This window comes from Bufo bufo, chromosome 4 (assembly GCF_905171765.1).
Source record: "Bufo bufo chromosome 4, aBufBuf1.1, whole genome shotgun sequence".
In the NCBI taxonomy this organism is placed as follows: Eukaryota; Metazoa; Chordata; class Amphibia; order Anura; family Bufonidae; genus Bufo; species Bufo bufo.
The window spans coordinates 118,488,653-118,506,076 of NC_053392.1; the positions used below are offsets into that span (position 1 = coordinate 118,488,653).

General features: G+C 48.6%; 1 protein-coding gene across 2 annotated transcripts; it reads left to right on the top strand.

Annotated features, from left to right (window-relative positions):
* The first annotated feature begins 15 nt into the window (after positions 1–15).
* On the top strand, positions 16–16,752 carry FBXO45 (F-box protein 45). Of its 2 annotated transcripts, none has more exons than XM_040427752.1 (3): positions 16–369; positions 6,789–7,145; positions 15,340–16,752. In XM_040427752.1, the coding sequence occupies exons 1-3, from the start codon at positions 88–90 to the stop codon at positions 15,523–15,525; spliced, it is 825 nt and encodes a 274-aa protein (XP_040283686.1). In that variant the 5' UTR covers positions 16–87; the 3' UTR covers positions 15,526–16,752. The 2 variants fall into 2 exon arrangements, with proteins under 2 accessions (XP_040283686.1, XP_040283687.1); XM_040427753.1 differs by having other exon boundaries at positions 16–363.
* The last annotated feature ends 672 nt before the right edge of the window (positions 16,753–17,424 follow it).

Consider the following 17,424-nt stretch of genomic DNA (forward strand, 5'->3'; position numbering starts at 1 on the left):
CGTGATGCAGCAGGATGTTGCTTGGCGCTAGGTGATGAGGGAGTGTGGAGGGGCTTGAGTCGCCGGTAACCGGGAGATAGGGAGGGTATGGCGGCGGCTGCCGCCGCTCCCTCTGCGGCTCCCGCTGTGCCTCCTCCACCGCCTCCTGCTTCGGGCTCGGGAAGATTACCAAGCCGTGTGCTGGAGCTGGTATTCTCCTACCTGGAGCTGTCAGACCTCCGGAGCTGCGGCCTGGTGTGTAAGCATTGGCATCGCTGCCTGCACGGGGACGAGAATAACGACGTGTGGAGGAGCCTGTGCCTGCGGACGGTCAGCGAGGAAGCCCTGCGCACCGACGTGCTCTGCAACCTGCCCACGTACAAGGCGAGGGTGAGAGCGGGCTCCGGCACTTCATTCATTCTATGGGCGAGGCTTGCTGCGGGCCCGACCAATCAGATCACGGCTCTTGTTTTCTAAAGGCAGATGGGAAAATGCAAGCGGCGTGCTGATTGGTTGCTCTGAGCTTCTCCGTTGCATCAGTTGTCTCTATAGAGCAGAAGGTGGAGGTGACCGCTGTCCAGCCTCTAGTTATGGGTCCACCCAGTCTGTAGGTTACCTCAGCCCCTTAGTCAGGAGGATTCTAAAACCCTGGGGTCATGTAGGAACGTTTTTATGAAATATTGATTTATTTTTTGTGTGTAAAAATGTCACATGAGCTCTTTGTTGCAACATGTCACACGGATGTTTCAGCGTCACATTAGGGTACTTTCACACTAGCGTTATTCTTTTCCGGTATTGAGCTCGGTCATGGGCTCAATACCGGAAACAAACGCTTCAGTTTTATCCTAATGCATACTGAATGGAGAGCAATCCGCTCAGTATGCATCAGGATGTCTTCAGTTCAGTCCCTTTACGGTATTTGGCTGGAGTACATACCACAGCATGCTGCGGTTGTTTCTCCGGCCAAAATTCTGGGACACTTGACAAATGCGGCATTAATTCCCATTGAAATGTATTAGTGCCAGATCCGGTACCAGGTGTTCCAGAAAACCGGATCCGATTTCCCGGTCTGCGCATGCGCAGACCTTTAAAAAAATGCGAAAAAATAAATACCGGATCCGTTTTTCCGTTTGACACGAGAGACGGATCCGGAATTTCAATGCATTTGTCAGACGCATCTGGATCCGTCTACAAATTATATCTGTTTGCATACGGATTTCCGGATCCGGCAGACAGTTCAGCCGACGGAGCTGCCTGCCGGATCCTCACAACGCAAGTGTGAAAGTACCCTTAGTCATAGAGGGAGATTATGAAAATGGTGTAAAGCAAATTCGGCTTAGTTGCCCATAGCAACCTGTAAAGGGGAATATTAATCACCAATATTTATGCAAATATCAATAATTAATATTCATAAATAGGAGGAGCCGTCTATTGAGGACTCCGTCTATTTATACCTTTATATTAATAACACAATACTTTCACTATACTTTGCCTTACACTAATCACTAATCTAGCTGCATGCGCCTTACTAAACGATCGCTAATAACCACACGTTACACAGATGGTTACAAATAGAATAAGATATTTATTAATACTAACAATACAGTACTATAAATACAGCACTAAACTACACGGTTCCCAAATGCCACCCACAAACTAACTATACAATACACTTACACAAATATTAGCAGCCCACCCCACCTGGTTCCATTCCTGTCCCTAAGGGATCGACGAGGGTTAATAGGGAGCAGGGATGCTCCTGTAGGGTAAGGGTAGGGATTCAGCAATGCAAGGGTTAATACCCTGCAAGTGAATGCTGGGGTACAGGGGAATATTAGGGATACAGGTGGCAGGGATTGAGTGAGGGGTACAGCAGGTTGTGGGTAGGGGTAAGGTACAGCAGGTAGGGTTATAAATCGTTGGTGGGATAGTGGCAGGGGTTAATCAGGGGAAATAGGGGTGAATCAGGGGAGTAGGGGTTAATCGTTGGTGGGATAGCGGTAGATCAGGGGCGTAGGGGTTAATCAGGGGAAATACTCAGCGCTTTGTTGCTTGTTTGTCCAGGGGTTGATCCTCTTCAGGCGGGGGGAGGCCAACTCCGCTCTCCCCAGAGCAGGGGCCGCCGGATATTTATATCCAGCGGCTCGCACTGCTGCACCGCCCACACAGTGGCGCACGCCACCATCGTGAACACGTGGGCCGGCGCAGTGAGATGACGTCACTGCGCCAGCCCGCGTGCCTACGGATGAACGCGGCCCCGACGCGCCACTTGCTAACAGGCGGGAGAGGCCTTTGATCTCCCGCCTGTAGCACTTTGCATTCCAGCCAGCGCGATGGTAATTGCGCTGCCGGAATGCGCATAATAGGAGGGGAAGTTTCTCCCTTCCTTCTATCATGCATAATTAAAACAAAGGACTCAGATTCTTTTGAACCTGAGTTCTTTGTATCCCTTGTCCGGTCATTCTGATGCAATCAGCCAGATTGCATCAGTGTGAATGCTTGGGGCACATTCACACTGATGCACCTGGTTTCAGGTAAAGGGGCCTATGATGGGGGATATATGTATAATATACATGTATATGGATGCTTGGGGCAAATCCATACACATGTATACACTGATATTGGGGTATAATATATTATAAGGGGGCACAGATCAACCAGGGACCACATATTTCCCACAGGGCCACAATGAGCCCCTGTGGGCCACCAAGGGCAGATGTGCGCAGATGCTGGGCACATCATCCTATGATGTGGTAGTCAATGCATGCATATATATCATACATGCATGCACGTGTTTGCATGCATATATGGCTATATATGCATACGTCTCAACACAACCAATCAGATTGCACTTTTCATTTTACAGCTCCTTAAGAAAATGGTTGCCATGGGCAACTAAGCCAGTTTTTCACACTTATAGAAATCTATTAGGGTGAATAGGACTTTACACTGTCCCTGCTGAGCTGTGCCTCGTGCACACAGGGCAGCAGGGAGCTTATGGCAGCCATGGATGGCTTTTGTAGCATCCTGGCTGCCATGGTAACCGATCGGAGCCCCGCAATTTCACTGCTGGGGCTCCGATCGTAAGCTGCCACTGCCACCAATGTAAAAACTAAGGAGCGGGAGGGGAACCTGTGGCCATGAAGATAATACTGAGGGGGGGGGGGGGGGCTGACCGCCAATGCATATAAGTAACCTCTTAATCAAACGTACACGGCGGGAAAGGGGATTTAAACCAGACTCTGTAGCCCTAAATGGCTGATAACTGAGAACACTAGATTTAATTCAGTAGCACTACAGATCCCAGCACCCTCTGTAGTGTTGGGTGCAGCAGTTATGGTCACGCTATAAGCCTATAAACTTTTTGTTGCACGTGCGCCTTCCGTTCAACCAGTCCTTTCTTATTTCAGTAAAGGGAGATCAGCGGCTGCTTGGCAGCCCCCACACCGCTTATGCTGAAAGAAGCACTGAGATCGGGCAGATTTACATCAGTCCCTATAGACACTACATTAATGCAATCCTTAGTTGACGAAAACATTTCACGTAAACTGGGAAATAAACGCCTACGTGGAGCTCTCATCAGCTGCAGAGTTACCAGTTCCCAGGCTCTTCTTTCCAACATGGCCGCACCTCCTCTCAGATTATCTGACCCATACTGTGCGTTTGGTAGGTCCAGACACTTCCTGCTGCCTTCGGACTGGCCAGCGCTGGACAAGTAGAAAGCATCTCGGACTATCAATGCACGGTGTGCACCAGTCTGAGAAGAGGAGTCCGGGAATAAGGAGGTCACCAGGTAATCTAAGAATCGGACATGTACTGTCCATGGTCTCCATAGACTGCACAGCAGACTCCTTGCACATCACAGCGTGTGCAATGCGTGAGGCGGGCACAGCACCTGCACTGAATCCTGACCCAGTCATTTCAATGGGTCTGTGTACATGAGCGTTGTTTTTCACGCATCACTTCTGCATTGCGTGAAAATCGCATCATGTTCCACAGATGGTTGCTAAGGAATGTTGGTTGTAAACCTTCAGTTTTTTTATCGCGTGCATGAAAAAAAAAAAACTGAACGAAATTGCAGGCAAAACTGAATGAACTTGTGAAATCGCACATCTGGACCTAATCCGTATCGCTCGTCTGCAAGGGGCCTAATACTTACGACGGTCGTGTGTATTTTCAGACCATGGTGACTCCACAGAAGCTTGCCCTATTTAACCCCTGGCCTATTTTGGGCCTTAAAAGGGTTTTCCAGGACTTTAATACCGATGATCTATCCTCAGAATAGGTCTGCAGTGTCTGATTGGTGGGGGTCTGTCAGCGAGCAACTGTTTGAGAAGGCAGCGGAGCTTGCAGTAGTACCGCGGCCTTCTCACAGCTCACCGAGCACAGCGCTGTACATTGTATAGCGGTTGTGCTTGGTATCCCGCTCGGGCCCCATACACTTCTTTGAGGCTGAGCTGCCCCTAGGCCACGTGAATGATGAACATGTCCCTGTCCTAGGGAAAGCCAAGAGAAGGCTGCGGTGCTACTGCCTTCTCAAACAGCTGATTGGCAGGGGCCCCGGGTGTCGGACCCCTGCTGATGATCTATCCTGGGGTATCAGTATTATTCTAGTATATCCTGAGGTATCAGTATTGGTCTCAGCAAACCTTTTTAAAGGGGTTCTCTGCTTATCCTATATTGATGGCCTATCCTCAGGCTAGGTCATAAATAGCTTGCCGATCAGCTGTAGGAAGAGGATAAGAGGGAGGCATTGAAGTGAATGGGACGGCAAAGTAGTAGTTACACCACCCTACCGCTATGATGTAGACGACGAGCATGCAAACTGCTGCGTTCTCTTCATACAGCTGAGTGGCGGGGTAACCCCCCTGCCGATCTGATATTGACAACCTATCCCGAGGAGAGGTCTTCAATACAGGATAAGAGGAGAGCCCCTTTAAAGGGGATGTCTCACTTCAGAAAATTGCATTTATCATGTAGAGAAAGTTAATACAAGGCTTTAACTAATGTATTGTGATTGTCCATATTGGCTCTTTTCCATCACATTATGCACTGCTCGTTTCCATGGTTACAACCACTGCAGCGCAGATACCAGGATAGGAGCTGCTGCGCATGCGTGCCTATGCGCACTTCCTACCACTGGAAAGGCCGGCACTTTTTCCTATAGTGTGCAAGCACGACCACTGCTGCTGGAGTGCAGGGTGGTTGTAACCTCTGGATATGAGCAGTGTATAATGTGATGGAAAAATGAATCCAGCCAGCAAAGGAGGCAATATGGACAATCACAATACATTAGTGCCTTGTATTAACTTTCTCTACATAATAAATGCCATTTGCTGAAGTGAGATAACCCCTTTAATGAAGAACCATTTTTTTTCTAATAGCTATAACTTTTTTTTTTTTCCTGTTGATGCAGCTGTATGAGGGATTGTTTTTGAGGGACAAGTTTTGAATGGCATTTTGGGGTACAGATACCTTACTGATTAACTTTTAACTAGCCTAAGGCCTGTAGTTAACCATTGTAAAAAGGCATATTGGTGGTCACTAAGTGGTTAAAGTCTTGAGTCCATGAAAACCACGGACACAACGTGGATGCCATGTGTGTTTGGTCCGTGCTTTTTGTTGACCATTGCTAGGGGATGCGATGGAAATTAATTTTCAGCCTAGCAGTGTACATGGAACACGGATGACACATGGATCCTTCATGGACATCTTCACAGATGACCTGCTGACCATCTTGTCATGGATATCATCACGGACGTGTGAATGAGGCCAAAGTGTTGTGTTTGTTACCTAATTCATGTGATTTTGTTTTTTTTCCCTGAATTTGGAGGGGGCACTTTAAAACTGTTTTCTGGGAGTTAGAGATTGATATCCGATCCTCCTCAGGATAGGTCATAAACATCTGGTCTATGAGGGTCTGCGAACTCCCAGCACCCCCGCTGATCAGCTGTTTGGATGCAGCACTGGCTTCTTCACAATGTAGCAAGCACAGTGCCATACATTGTATAATAGCATTGATTGGCATTCCAGTCCATGCCCATTAAAGGGGTATTCCGGTTATGTTAAGTTAACCCTCTTGCACAGGATAGGTGATCACTATTAGATCGGTGGAGGTCCTCCATCGATCTCAAGAATGGGGACCCAGTACCCCATAGAGCCGCATGAACAAAGTGGCCGTTCGGGCGGCTGCTCCATTCATTTTTATGTAAGTTCTGGAGACTGCAGAGCGCTGTACTCGGTTGTCTTCAGAACTCCCATAGAAATGAATGGAGCTGCTGAACACATGCCTGCCTGGCTGCTCTGTTCATTTCAGGGGGTTCAATGGGGTACAGGTTCCCCGTTCTCTTGATCTGTGGGAGCCCTACTACTGGGACCCCCATCGATCTAATGGTTATTACTTATCCTGTCGGTAGGGGATAAGGTAATATAACTGGAATACCCTTTTAATTTAAATGAGACTGAGCTGCACCTAGGCCACATAACCAATGAATGTGACATCACTGGCCCAGGATGATTCCATGGATCTTGGTTCAGTGCTGCAGTCTCTTCAAACAGCCGACCAGCAGGAAAGCCTCATGTCAGACCCCAATCAGATGTTGTTGACCTATCTTAAGGATGGGCCATCAATCTCTAACTTCCAGAAGATCCTTTAGATGACCATTCCATACTAGGATATGTCAAGGAAGAGCTCTTTGGCTGAGCTTTCTGTTATCTTTAAGTGTGGCATAGTTTTGGTTTTCTGTGAACTCTTGAATACCGTGTATCGAGAAATCAATATCTGAGCATCTATATCTTTCTTTCAACAGGTCCGAGCCATCCAGCATGGATTCAGCTCCAATGACTGCTCTAGGAACGTGTACATCAAGAAAAATGGTTTTACTCTGCATCGGAATCCAATCGCTCAGAGCACTGATGGGGCACGCACCAAAATTGGCTTTAGCGAGGGGCGTCATGCCTGGGAAGTATGGTGGGAAGGTCCGCTTGGCACAGTGGCGGTAATTGGCATTGCGACAAAACGGGCTCCCATGCAGTGCCAGGGTTATGTGGCGCTCCTTGGCAGTGATGACCAGAGTTGGGGCTGGAACCTAGTTGATAATAATCTGTTGCACAATGGAGAAGTGAATGGAAGTTTTCCTCAGTGCAATAATGCCCCCAAGTATCAGGTAAATACAAGCTGACTGTCATTCTTTGTGTTTTCTGAAGAGCTCCACCTAAAGAGCACATGAGACCTCAGGACAGTCTTGCGGCAAAAGCAAAAAAGCATCTAAAGGAGTAGAATTATCTATTGACCATCTGCTCAGTCAGTAGAATACAGGCTACTGTAAGGAAACCTGATGGTGATGGGTAGGCTATGTCCTCAGTCAAGATTTAGGCACAGATTCTACACCTTAAATGGTCCCTAACTTTTCACACAACGTTGCATAAGTAACCAGTGAGAAATGTCTAGTTCTGTTATCAGATGTGTATCCAGCCCCCCCCCCCCCCCCCACTTCTAATTGCTTTACACTTTGAAAAACGGCTCTCTGCAGGAGGACCATATCACACATGTCAATGCAAGTCTATGGAGAGGGGAGGGGGAGAAGTGAGTAGGAGATGGGTACAAAGAGAGACTGCACAGCTACAGGGGGAGGTTAGAGTTGAGCACGTTCACAAGCATGCAGGTCAGTACTTCTCTGTAATGTCCTCCATTATCCTAGGGCTGCTTCTGAGTGAGTAAGAGAAGGTTAGGAAGGAGATTCTCTACTTTCTGTGTGGCAGTGGGTAGCAGCTAGTCTCCACTCACCATGTGAAAGAACTGCAAACCAGATATTCAGCATGCACAGAGGAAACCTGCTAAAAATGCCAGATACGTATTCTAATGGCCAGAAAGTGTTATTCTTCATGTACACACCCTGGACTATTGATAAAATGCAAAGTTTGTTGAAAGGTTGACGCTTTAGGGAGGGCCAGTCAACAAAATGAACCATATTAAACCAGGTATGCTGATTTGAATTGCACCAGTATGAAGAAAATGTGATAAGCCATTCTGGGGATATCTTGGTCCAAATCCATATGCAAATCAGGCTTTCTCGCCCATATTCATTGGAGGACACAGGAACCGTGGCTATAGCTATGTCCTCTAGGAGGCGTTGACACTAGTAAAAGCTGTTAGCTCCTCCCCTGGCAGCTATACCCCCTCCAGCTTCAGTTTTTTCTAGTGTCAATAGAGGCCAGACCTCCCTGCTCTGCAGGGAATCTCCTGAAGATTTTTTATTTTACTTTATTTTTTTCCTTTTTCAGATAGGACAACAGTGGACGCCTCGCCTCCCTGTTCGGCACTGGCGCAACTCGACCCCGGGAGATCACCTGCCTGCTGCCTCCCCCACAGAAGACAAGGTGGACCAGGGCAGTCTTGCTCCCCTGCATCCCGCCAGCCAAGGGGTCACCCATCCAAGCCCCCCTTTTCCAGCGTCCTGCCACTACGGTGCCAGTAGCTGAAGCGGTGACCCTGCTGGACCAGAGGAGGGGTGAAGATGGCGGCAAGTCAGAAGATGAGGCGAGTACACGGGACTAGGTAAGCATGTCCATTCTGACATGGGTTTAACCTCCTGGGTCATCTGGTCTTCTCCCTCCCTCCCTCTTGGTGGCAATAGATTCTACAGGCACAGGGTTTTTAGCAAGCCCAGCACCTCACTCCCCCTCTGGTTCTAACCCCTGGAACAGGTGCTCATTGTTGTCCTCCAGGCGGGACAACTGCACATAAGGGGTTAATACAGGCATCGCGCTTCGGCTCTCAAAATTGCAGGAACATGCTGAGAAGGGAACTCAGAAGGCTCCCGATCTCTTCCTGGGGCTGTCATCTTCCGCCATTATGCACCCCTTTCAGAGCGGACGCTGGGCGCGCCGCTCTGGAGGGGGTTAACCGGTGCTGGCCACAATGTTATTTGCCCGCCCGCGCTGTGTCCGCCTGCCCACGGGATGGAGACGCTGCTTCCACCTCCACAGGAATCTTCCTGAGCGGCACCTAACACATTACCACCCCTTTCGGGAACGGATGCCGGCGCGCCGCTCCGGAGGGGGTTAACTGCCATGCGTTCGGTTTTCCGGCCACGATGTTGTTTGTCCAGCCTGCACTGGTGTCCGCCCGGCCCGCGGGTGCAGTCCCCGTCCGTTTTTCGTGCTGCTCTGGTCTCTGTGGCCGGCCGATGCAGGGGCTAGCAATGCCCTAATCGGCTGTGCGCAGGGGCTCAGCTAGGCCACAAACTTCGTCCCCTGGGGGGGGGCACTCTGGCGCGAATTCTTCCCGCCCTGCTCCCCCTCCCAGAAGCATGCTGAGCCTGGCCCGGTCCTAAAAATGGCCTTAACCCTTTCATGCACAGCCACCTCTTTAGGCCGGCATATCTGGGGTTCCACCCCTGTGCACGCTGGTAATGCAGAGGATTTTAACCCTTTCCTGCCTCTTGTGCGCTTGAGGCCGGCATTGTATTTAAAAAAAAAAATGTGTGCCATATGGGCCCCCCTCCTCAACCCTCACTAACGCGGGACCAACCTTTCTGTGTGGTACCACACTGGGCCATGTCCTATCTCGGATAGGGAGGACCTCTCATATTCCCAATCCGCTCTCCACGGCCGTTTGGTTAATAATTCTCCACCTTCGTAAATCCCGTGGAGGACAGTTGAAGTATTCCCAATCCATCCTCCAGGTCGTTTGGTTGATATTTCTCCACCTGCGCAATCCAGTGACGGACCACTGCAGGATCCCAATCTGTCCTCCGGGGCTGTTTTGGTTGATAATTCTCCACCTGCTCAATATAGCGGAAAACCTCTGGAATTCCCGATCCACCCTCCGGGGTCATTTGGTTGATAATTCTCCACCTTCGTACATCACGTCGAGGACAGCTGAAGCATTCCAAGCCTACCTTCCGGGTCGTTTGGTTGCTAATTCTCCACCTGCGAAATTCAGCGTAGGATCTCTGCGGGATTCCCAATCTGTCCTCCGTGGCCGTTTGGTTGATAATTCTCCACCTGCGCCATACGGTGGAGAACCTCTGGATTCCCAATCCACCCTCCTGGGTCGTTTGGTTGATTCCCCACCTGCGCAATTCCAGTGGGAGGCAACTGGAACTTCCGAATCCACCCTCTGGGGTCGTTTGGTTCATCATTCTACATAGTACATAAGGCCGAAAAAAGACATTTGTTCGGCCAGTTATCCTACAAGTTGATCCAGAGGAAGGCAAAAAAAAAAAAAAACCCTGTGAGGTAGAAGCCAATTTTCCCCACTTTAAGGGAATAAAAAATTCCTTCCCGACTCCAATCATGCAATCAGAATAACTCCCTGGATCAATGACCCATCTCTAGTAGCTATAGCCTGTAATATTATTACGCTCCAGAAATAATCCAGGCACCTCTTAAATTCCTTTATTGTACTCACCATCACCACCTCCTCAGGCAGAGAGTTCCATAGTATCACTGCTCTTACCGTAAAGAATCCTTTTCTATGTTTGTGTACAAACCTTCTTTCCTCCAGACGCAGAGGATGTCCCCTCGTCACAGTCACAGTCCTGGGGATAAATAGATGATGGGATAGATCTCTGTACTGACCCCTGATTAGATTTATACATAGTAATAAGATCTCCCTTCAGTCGTCTTTTTTTCTAAAGTGAATAACCCTAATTTTGATAATCTTTCAGGGTACTGTAGTTGCCCCATTCCAGTTATTACTTTAGTTTGCCCTCCTCTGAACCCTCTCCAGCTCTGCTATGTCTGCCTTGTTTACAGGAGCCCAGAACTGTACACAGTACTCCATGTGTGGTCTGACTAATGATTTGTAAAGTGGAAGGAATATGTTCTCATCACAGGCATCTATGCCCCTTCTGATGCAACCCATTATCTTATTGGCCTTGGCAGCAGCTGCCTGAAACTGTTTTTTGCAGCTTAGTTTGCTGTTTATTAAAATTCCTAGATCCTTTTCCATGTCAGTGTTACCGAGTGTTTTACCATTTAGTATGTATGGGTGACTTGCATTATTCCTTCCCATGTGCATAACTTTACATTTGTCAGTGTTAAACCTCATCTGCCACTTCTCTGCCCAAGCCTCCAATCTATCCAGTTCCCTCTGTAGTAGTATACTGTCCTCTTCAGTGTTAATTACTTTACACAGTTTAGTGTCAGTGTCATTCTCAACCGGTGCAATTTTATACAGGACCTCTGTTCCCATGCCACCCCCTGGGTAGTTTGGTTGCTAAGCCCCCTCCTGCGCAGTCCGCATCTGCCAGGGGCGAGATTCTGAGGGGCAGACCTGCGCGCTAGCGGACCACAGCAGGTCATCTTCTCCTCGAACCGCTCTGCTCCCCCTCCCTTCCTCCCCGGGTCACACTCGGGCGCACCCTCTCACAGGAGCGGGTCCGCCCGAGGGGGTGGGGGAGAATCACTGATTCAGACCCCGACATGAATCTGAAGCAATCTCCTAAGATTGCGTCTACGGTGGCCAGCAGCACTTGTCGTAGGCATTACCCTTTTCCTTAGGCGGAGTAATTGCACTACTTTGGGATACAGTACTGACCTTATACATTGTCCCCTGTCATAGTTGGACTAAGTACAATAACACTTGTTCGTTGCCGGTCGTATACATTCCCCCTTCTGTAGGTGGTGGAATTGCATCTCCACTGGGTTCAGTACCTTCCGTATTCAATAGCTCCTTCCACAGGTGTCAGGATGACATTATCACTGGTTACAAGGTGTGCTGTATGCATTACCCCCTTACTTAGGTGCTAATTGCACTCCCACAGGGTACAGGACTCTCCATATGCACTAGTTCTTGCCGTGGGCATTAACCCTCCTTTATAGGTGGGATATTTTCCCTACCATTGGCTTAAGTACTCCGTACGCATTCCACCTTCCATAGGTAGGGTAATTGCACCACCTTTTGGATACGGTCCGACTGTTGCGCTATCCTCCCATAGCCGGAGTGTTACACATCACTGTGCTTCCTGCCTGCCTTGCTCCCTTTCGCAAGTGATCCACTAGCGGGGGAATAACTGAATATCTTCAGATACGGCAATTCAACAGTCGGTACTCAATGGTGCCTGGTACTCTTACTCTAGTGCTATGAGTGCCGCCAGTGCATACGGTGGCTATGCTCATTGTGTTCTTTTTGGTACTGGTTTTGGCCATGATTATAACTCCTCTGTCTTCTCAGGGGGTTTACTAGCATCACTTGTGTCCTAGAGACTCTCTCATCTCCATGGGTCTTCATTGTTCCAGTCGGTCATGATATTGTCCGCATCAGTGGTAGTGTGTACACCATTGCACATATATGGTGAGTACGTTCCAACGAGTCGAGCGCTTCACTGACCGTATTCTCTATCCACCACTCCTCCTTCTCTGGGAAAGTGGTTATGCTGGCACTCTGGTAGCAGCTACAGCGTGTTTTCCTCCACAGGTGCAGCCTTTTCTCTAATGTTGAGTTTGTGGTCTCTGCAGTGGGACATCCCCTCAGGTAGGGGCCCTACCCTGGCGCCAGCTTGGCAGTTGCTCCCGTTCCGTGCCTTTCCAGGTAGAGTTCTTAAGGTTGCTCTACTTAAACTGGGGCAGTATGGTACGTGGCTTCTACAGATGGTCTCAGGCCTCCCTCTGTTTTTTGCGCTGACGGGGCGATCGCTGGCTACTACTGTGGGAGCGGTATTGCATACCACTACATACTTGGGGTCTGTCTGTTTTAGTTTTTTCGTCAGGTCATGGACTCTTCTACAACTGAATTCCTTGGCTGTATAGTGCCAGTCTCTACGGAAAATGAGCTTGGACCTAGCCTATTCTGCCCCTGTCCTTTGCCTCCTCTGGATCATGATTCATACACCCCGCATGCCTTGGTGGTTCTTATGTTACTACCTTCCCTCATCTGCACGGGTTATTCTTTTAGTGGCCTTCCATTCCAGGCACACTCCGGTCCCAACTGGTGGGCTGTGGCGCCCTCCACCTCCCTCCTTCTATAGGGACTCCTTCCATTGGTCTGGGTGTGCTAACGGTATACTACACGAAAGCTTCCCACCTTCTCTCCCGAGCAGGAGTTCCGGAAACATACAACATGGATGCCCTGACATCTCCTTGGCGGGAGTTTCTCCCTCCTTATGTGTTTCTTCTCTCCTACCCAGGGTTCTACGGAGGGCATTCCGACAAATCCTAGTTGCTCTGGATTGGCCCCGTCGCGCGTGGTACGCTGATCTCGTTCTAGGAGATGTCTCTTGTCACTGCCACTCAGACGACCTTCCTTTTTAGGGTCCGGTCTTACATCGGCATTTAGGGTCTTGGTTGACGGCGTGGCCTCCCCTGGTGCCCATGGAAGCCTTCTTTCAGGGAGTGGCACATACGGTTCCTCTGTACCGTCCTTTACCGCCTTGGGATCTGAATATAGTTCTCTGAGTTCCAGTCTTATCCCTTTGAGCCCTCTCTCTCTCTGACTCCTGTCCTAGAAGGTAGTGTGTTTTTTTTTGTTTTTTCCCCTCTTGGCTCTCATCCATCAGACGGGTGTTTTCAAGTTGGGGGTGCTCTCTTGCAGGGAACCTTTCCTGGGTCTTCACAAGGATAAGGCGGTTCTCTGGGCTATTCCTTTTTTCTCCCGAAGGTGGTCTCTGTCTTCCACTTCAATGTAGGAATTGTCCTTTTTTCACTGTCCCTCTCCTTCACGCCCTAAGGCAGGGAGCTACGTCATTATTGGCAGCCTCCAGTCCCTTCCGGCATACGGAACCTCCTTTTTTGTCATCCGGAGGTTCCACGGAAAGGATTGGCGGCCTCCGAGGGGAAATTGCATGATGGATTCGGTCTACAAATGCCTTACCGTTCCGCCCTCAAGTGTCACGGCTCGCTCCCCTGAGCGGTGGACGCTTCTTGGGCTCTGAGGCATCGTGCCTTGGCTGCGCAGTTGTGTAACGCGGCTTCCGGTCCTCCTTACACACATTCAGAAAGTTTTCCAGGTGCATTCTTATGCATCTGCGGCCGCTGCTTAGCCCGCAAGGTCTTGCAGGTGGCAGTTTCTTAGCTACCAGCAGGGACGCTTGCTTCCATGGGTCTGTGGTTTTTCCCTCCCCGTGTACTGCTTCTGAACATCCCACGGTTCCTGTGTCCTCCCCCAATGAATATGGGCGAGAAAAGGAGATTTTTGTATAACTTGCCAGTAAAATCTTTCTCGCTCTTCATTGGGGGACACAGCACCCACCCAGTATTGTTGTTCGTCCACAGTTGTGGCTGTTGCTGGTTAGAACCTAGTTCGGTTCATGGCATTGATGCTGTTACACGTTTTTTCGTTGGTTTACTTGCTTCTCCTACTGCTTCTCACAAACTGAAGCTCTCTCTCCAGGCAGGAGGGGTTATAGCTGCCAGGGGAGGAGCTAACAGCTTTTACTAGTGTCAACGCCTCCTAGAGGACATAGCTATACCACGGTTCCTGTGTCCCCCAATGAATATGGGCGAGAAAGAGATTTTACTGATAAGTTATACAAAAATCTCCTTTTCATTACATGGAGGGGTAAGCCCAGACCTCTTGGTGCACCACAGCTCTTCCGCTTTCGGGACTTAGTATGCGCCCCCTTCCCTTGAGTGACAGGTTTAGACATCTTCATTGTGCTGTTTCCTGTAATCCCGGGCATGCACTGTTGCTTCTACAATCGGTGTATAAGCAGTATGTCTCGCTTTGGTTCCCCCACAGCTGAGATATTTTTTTTCTGTACATGCACCAATGACATCAGCCTCCACCTGGACAACACTTCTCCTTTTTCAGATGGAGAGTGACATCATTGCTGCATGAGCAGAAAACACTTTGGTGCATTATTATAGAGCCAGGCCATAGAACAATGTGGATTTCTGGCTCTGTCACACGAGGGCAGTTGTGGAGAACCAGTGGCACTCTAAGCCCTCTCTGTGGGCACCAGCACCCTGGAAAAAGTCTACTGGACTGGAGTATTCAGGTTACGTTGCCTTGTTGGCACTTTGCGATAGTTTGGGCACTCTCTAAACTGTTCACCACCACTGCCCTAGGGGATTTTAACATGCCATCATCTAATTGCTTCACCCAGAGACTTCAATGATTTACCATATACCTGTCCTTGGATAATGTCTGGTATTGTAGTTAAGCTCTTTTGAAGTCAATGGAGCTGAACTGTAATACTACAGACCTCCTATGGCGCTGTTTTTAGAAGTTTTAGTAATCCTGGACGACCATTTTCACAACCATGTCAATTGAAAGACTTCTCTTGTGTAGTTGTTGCATGGCTGTGGCTACACACACAGCGCGAGTTTGACTTTTACCCTTGATGTTGCTATGTGTAGCTGCGGCCTCATCGTCTTGACCTATACTCAATATGTATTTTTCTCTTTCCATTGCAGATAGGTGAAAGGATCAGAGTCATCTTGGATATGGAAGACAAGACCTTGGCCTTTGAGCGCGGCTATGAGTTTTTAGGAGTGGCATTTAGGGGACTTCCAAAGACCTGTCTATATCCAGCAGTTTCAGCCGTCTATGGAAACACAGAAGTGACATTGGTCTACTTAGGGAAGCCACTGGATGGGTGATGCATCTCCAGAAGTTGGCTGTGGCCAGACAGGAGGGGCTGTGCATGCAATGGAGCAGAAGGCACAACCTGCTCTGCAGGTACCCACAGGACAGAAGTGACCAGGGGATCATCCTTCTTACGTTCCAGCTCATCTCCTGTGATCGCTGAGAGTCTGTGGGTTGTTGCTGTGTGTATGGCGATTATGGGTTTATTTTTTATCCCAGTTGTTGTTGTGTCGGTTTGGTGATTGTGCAATGGAAACCAGTGTCTTTAGCTAATGGATGCAGAGATGAGGGGAGCAAAGTATATCGCCCCCTTCTTTCCGGAGAGGGACTCTTTTATGGTGTTGTATGGTCTCTCCATTTATTATGCCCTAGCCGTAATATCTGGCATAAGGGTATATGATGGGTTTTATCCATGCCTCTTTTTAAGCCTTCATTACTTGGTATCTCTAGGGTACTTTTTATTTTATTTTTTTTCTCCGATGGCTCACTCAGGTCTTTTATTTTATTTTTTTATATTTTTTTTATTAAAGGGAAGGTATGATTTTGAACATTTTATTACTGACTATTTGAAATGATTTTTAAGGAACATTCCAGGCGACTGTCAGTGTTATGTAGAATGCAAGGTCTGGGGGAGGTCAGGCATGAATCCTTATGGCATTCACCACCCCTTGCACCAGGCATAACAGTGTATCTGTTTTTGCCCCGCATGTTCCTTTTAATGCATGCCACATGTAAAGTACAGCTTGAAGAAGAATGCATTTTAACTGTTACAGCGGTATGTTGGGACTATTTGGTTAACTAGATCAGACAGGAGGATTGTAAAAGTATTTTTTTTTTTTTCTTGGTATCCTAAATCACTGCCTTTAGTAATCTCTACAATTATGTAAAATCATAACTGTCATGATCGAGAGTCTTTCTGCCATGGAGACTATTATAATCTACATTGTGTTTTTCTTGACCGCCCATTGTGGATATGCCCTGGAAACTGTTATCTGGCAATGATATCATTGGATGGGTTGTGTATTTCTACTGGGTGGCTCATAAGCAGTGTTTCCTAACACCGTTGTTCAAGACTTGGAATATTATAAAGTCTTAGGTTTATATATATTTTGCAGCAAGAAATGGCATTAATCCATGTCTTTATTTCCTGACAATCACACATACAGTGTACGGCCGGTGTCCACCTCTGCAATCTATTTTGTCCATTGCAACCAAAATAAAAATGAGGCGACTTTTACAAATCTTGATTATCCTGCCATCTTGCGTATACAGCTCTTAAGCAGGCCATGCACTTCCAGTAGCCCCCCCAAATACCCATGCAGGGATAAGGGGGAGTAAGCGACTGCCAGACACCCCTGGTAGTGACTTATCTCCCCTAACAACAAAAGGATTTGGGAATGTTGAAATCCAAAATGCCATACTTGCTGGCTGTCGGCCAGAACAAAAACTGCTGCATGCAATGGTTTTTGTCAGGCCGAAGCCTGGCACTTGGGCTAGAAAGCAGCTGGATCCCATTATAGTCAATAGGGATTTGCCAGTGATCACTGCATCCAGAGGTTGCTGTTCAGACACAGCTGAGCATATGTCCTTCATAGGTTGGCCAGGGATCCGGCTTTCTGACGCCCCGTCCTCCGTTTGGTGCAGGGCCTGTACGGACACAGGTATGTCCTTTTTAACAGCTTGGACCGCAGTACTGCGCTGTCTGAGCCTGAGCTGCAAGGATAGTCCTCCTCCCACCCCTCGCAGCTGACCCAAAGTCTATATTTATTTATTTTTCTCTAATCTCCGTCTGCTGCAGTGGGCAGGGAGGGGTTTCATGGTCTAACGGAGTCAGGGTGTGGCTTAGCGAAGGTGGGGTTGGAAAGTCTGGCTTTTGAGGGTGGTCTGAATGGCCACCCTAGTCCTTCAGGAGA

Excerpts from the sequence above, each read along its gene's own strand:
- FBXO45 (XM_040427752.1), top strand. The coding sequence starts at position 88 with ATGGCGGCGGCTGCCGCCGCTCCCTCTGCGGCTCCCGCTGTGCCTCCT. Across the intron at positions 370-6,788 it reads TGCCCACGTACAAGGCGAGG|GTCCGAGCCATCCAGCATGG; the intron begins GTGAGAGCGGGC and ends TTCTTTCAACAG. Across the intron at positions 7,146-15,339 it reads ATAATGCCCCCAAGTATCAG|ATAGGTGAAAGGATCAGAGT; the intron begins GTAAATACAAGC and ends TTTCCATTGCAG.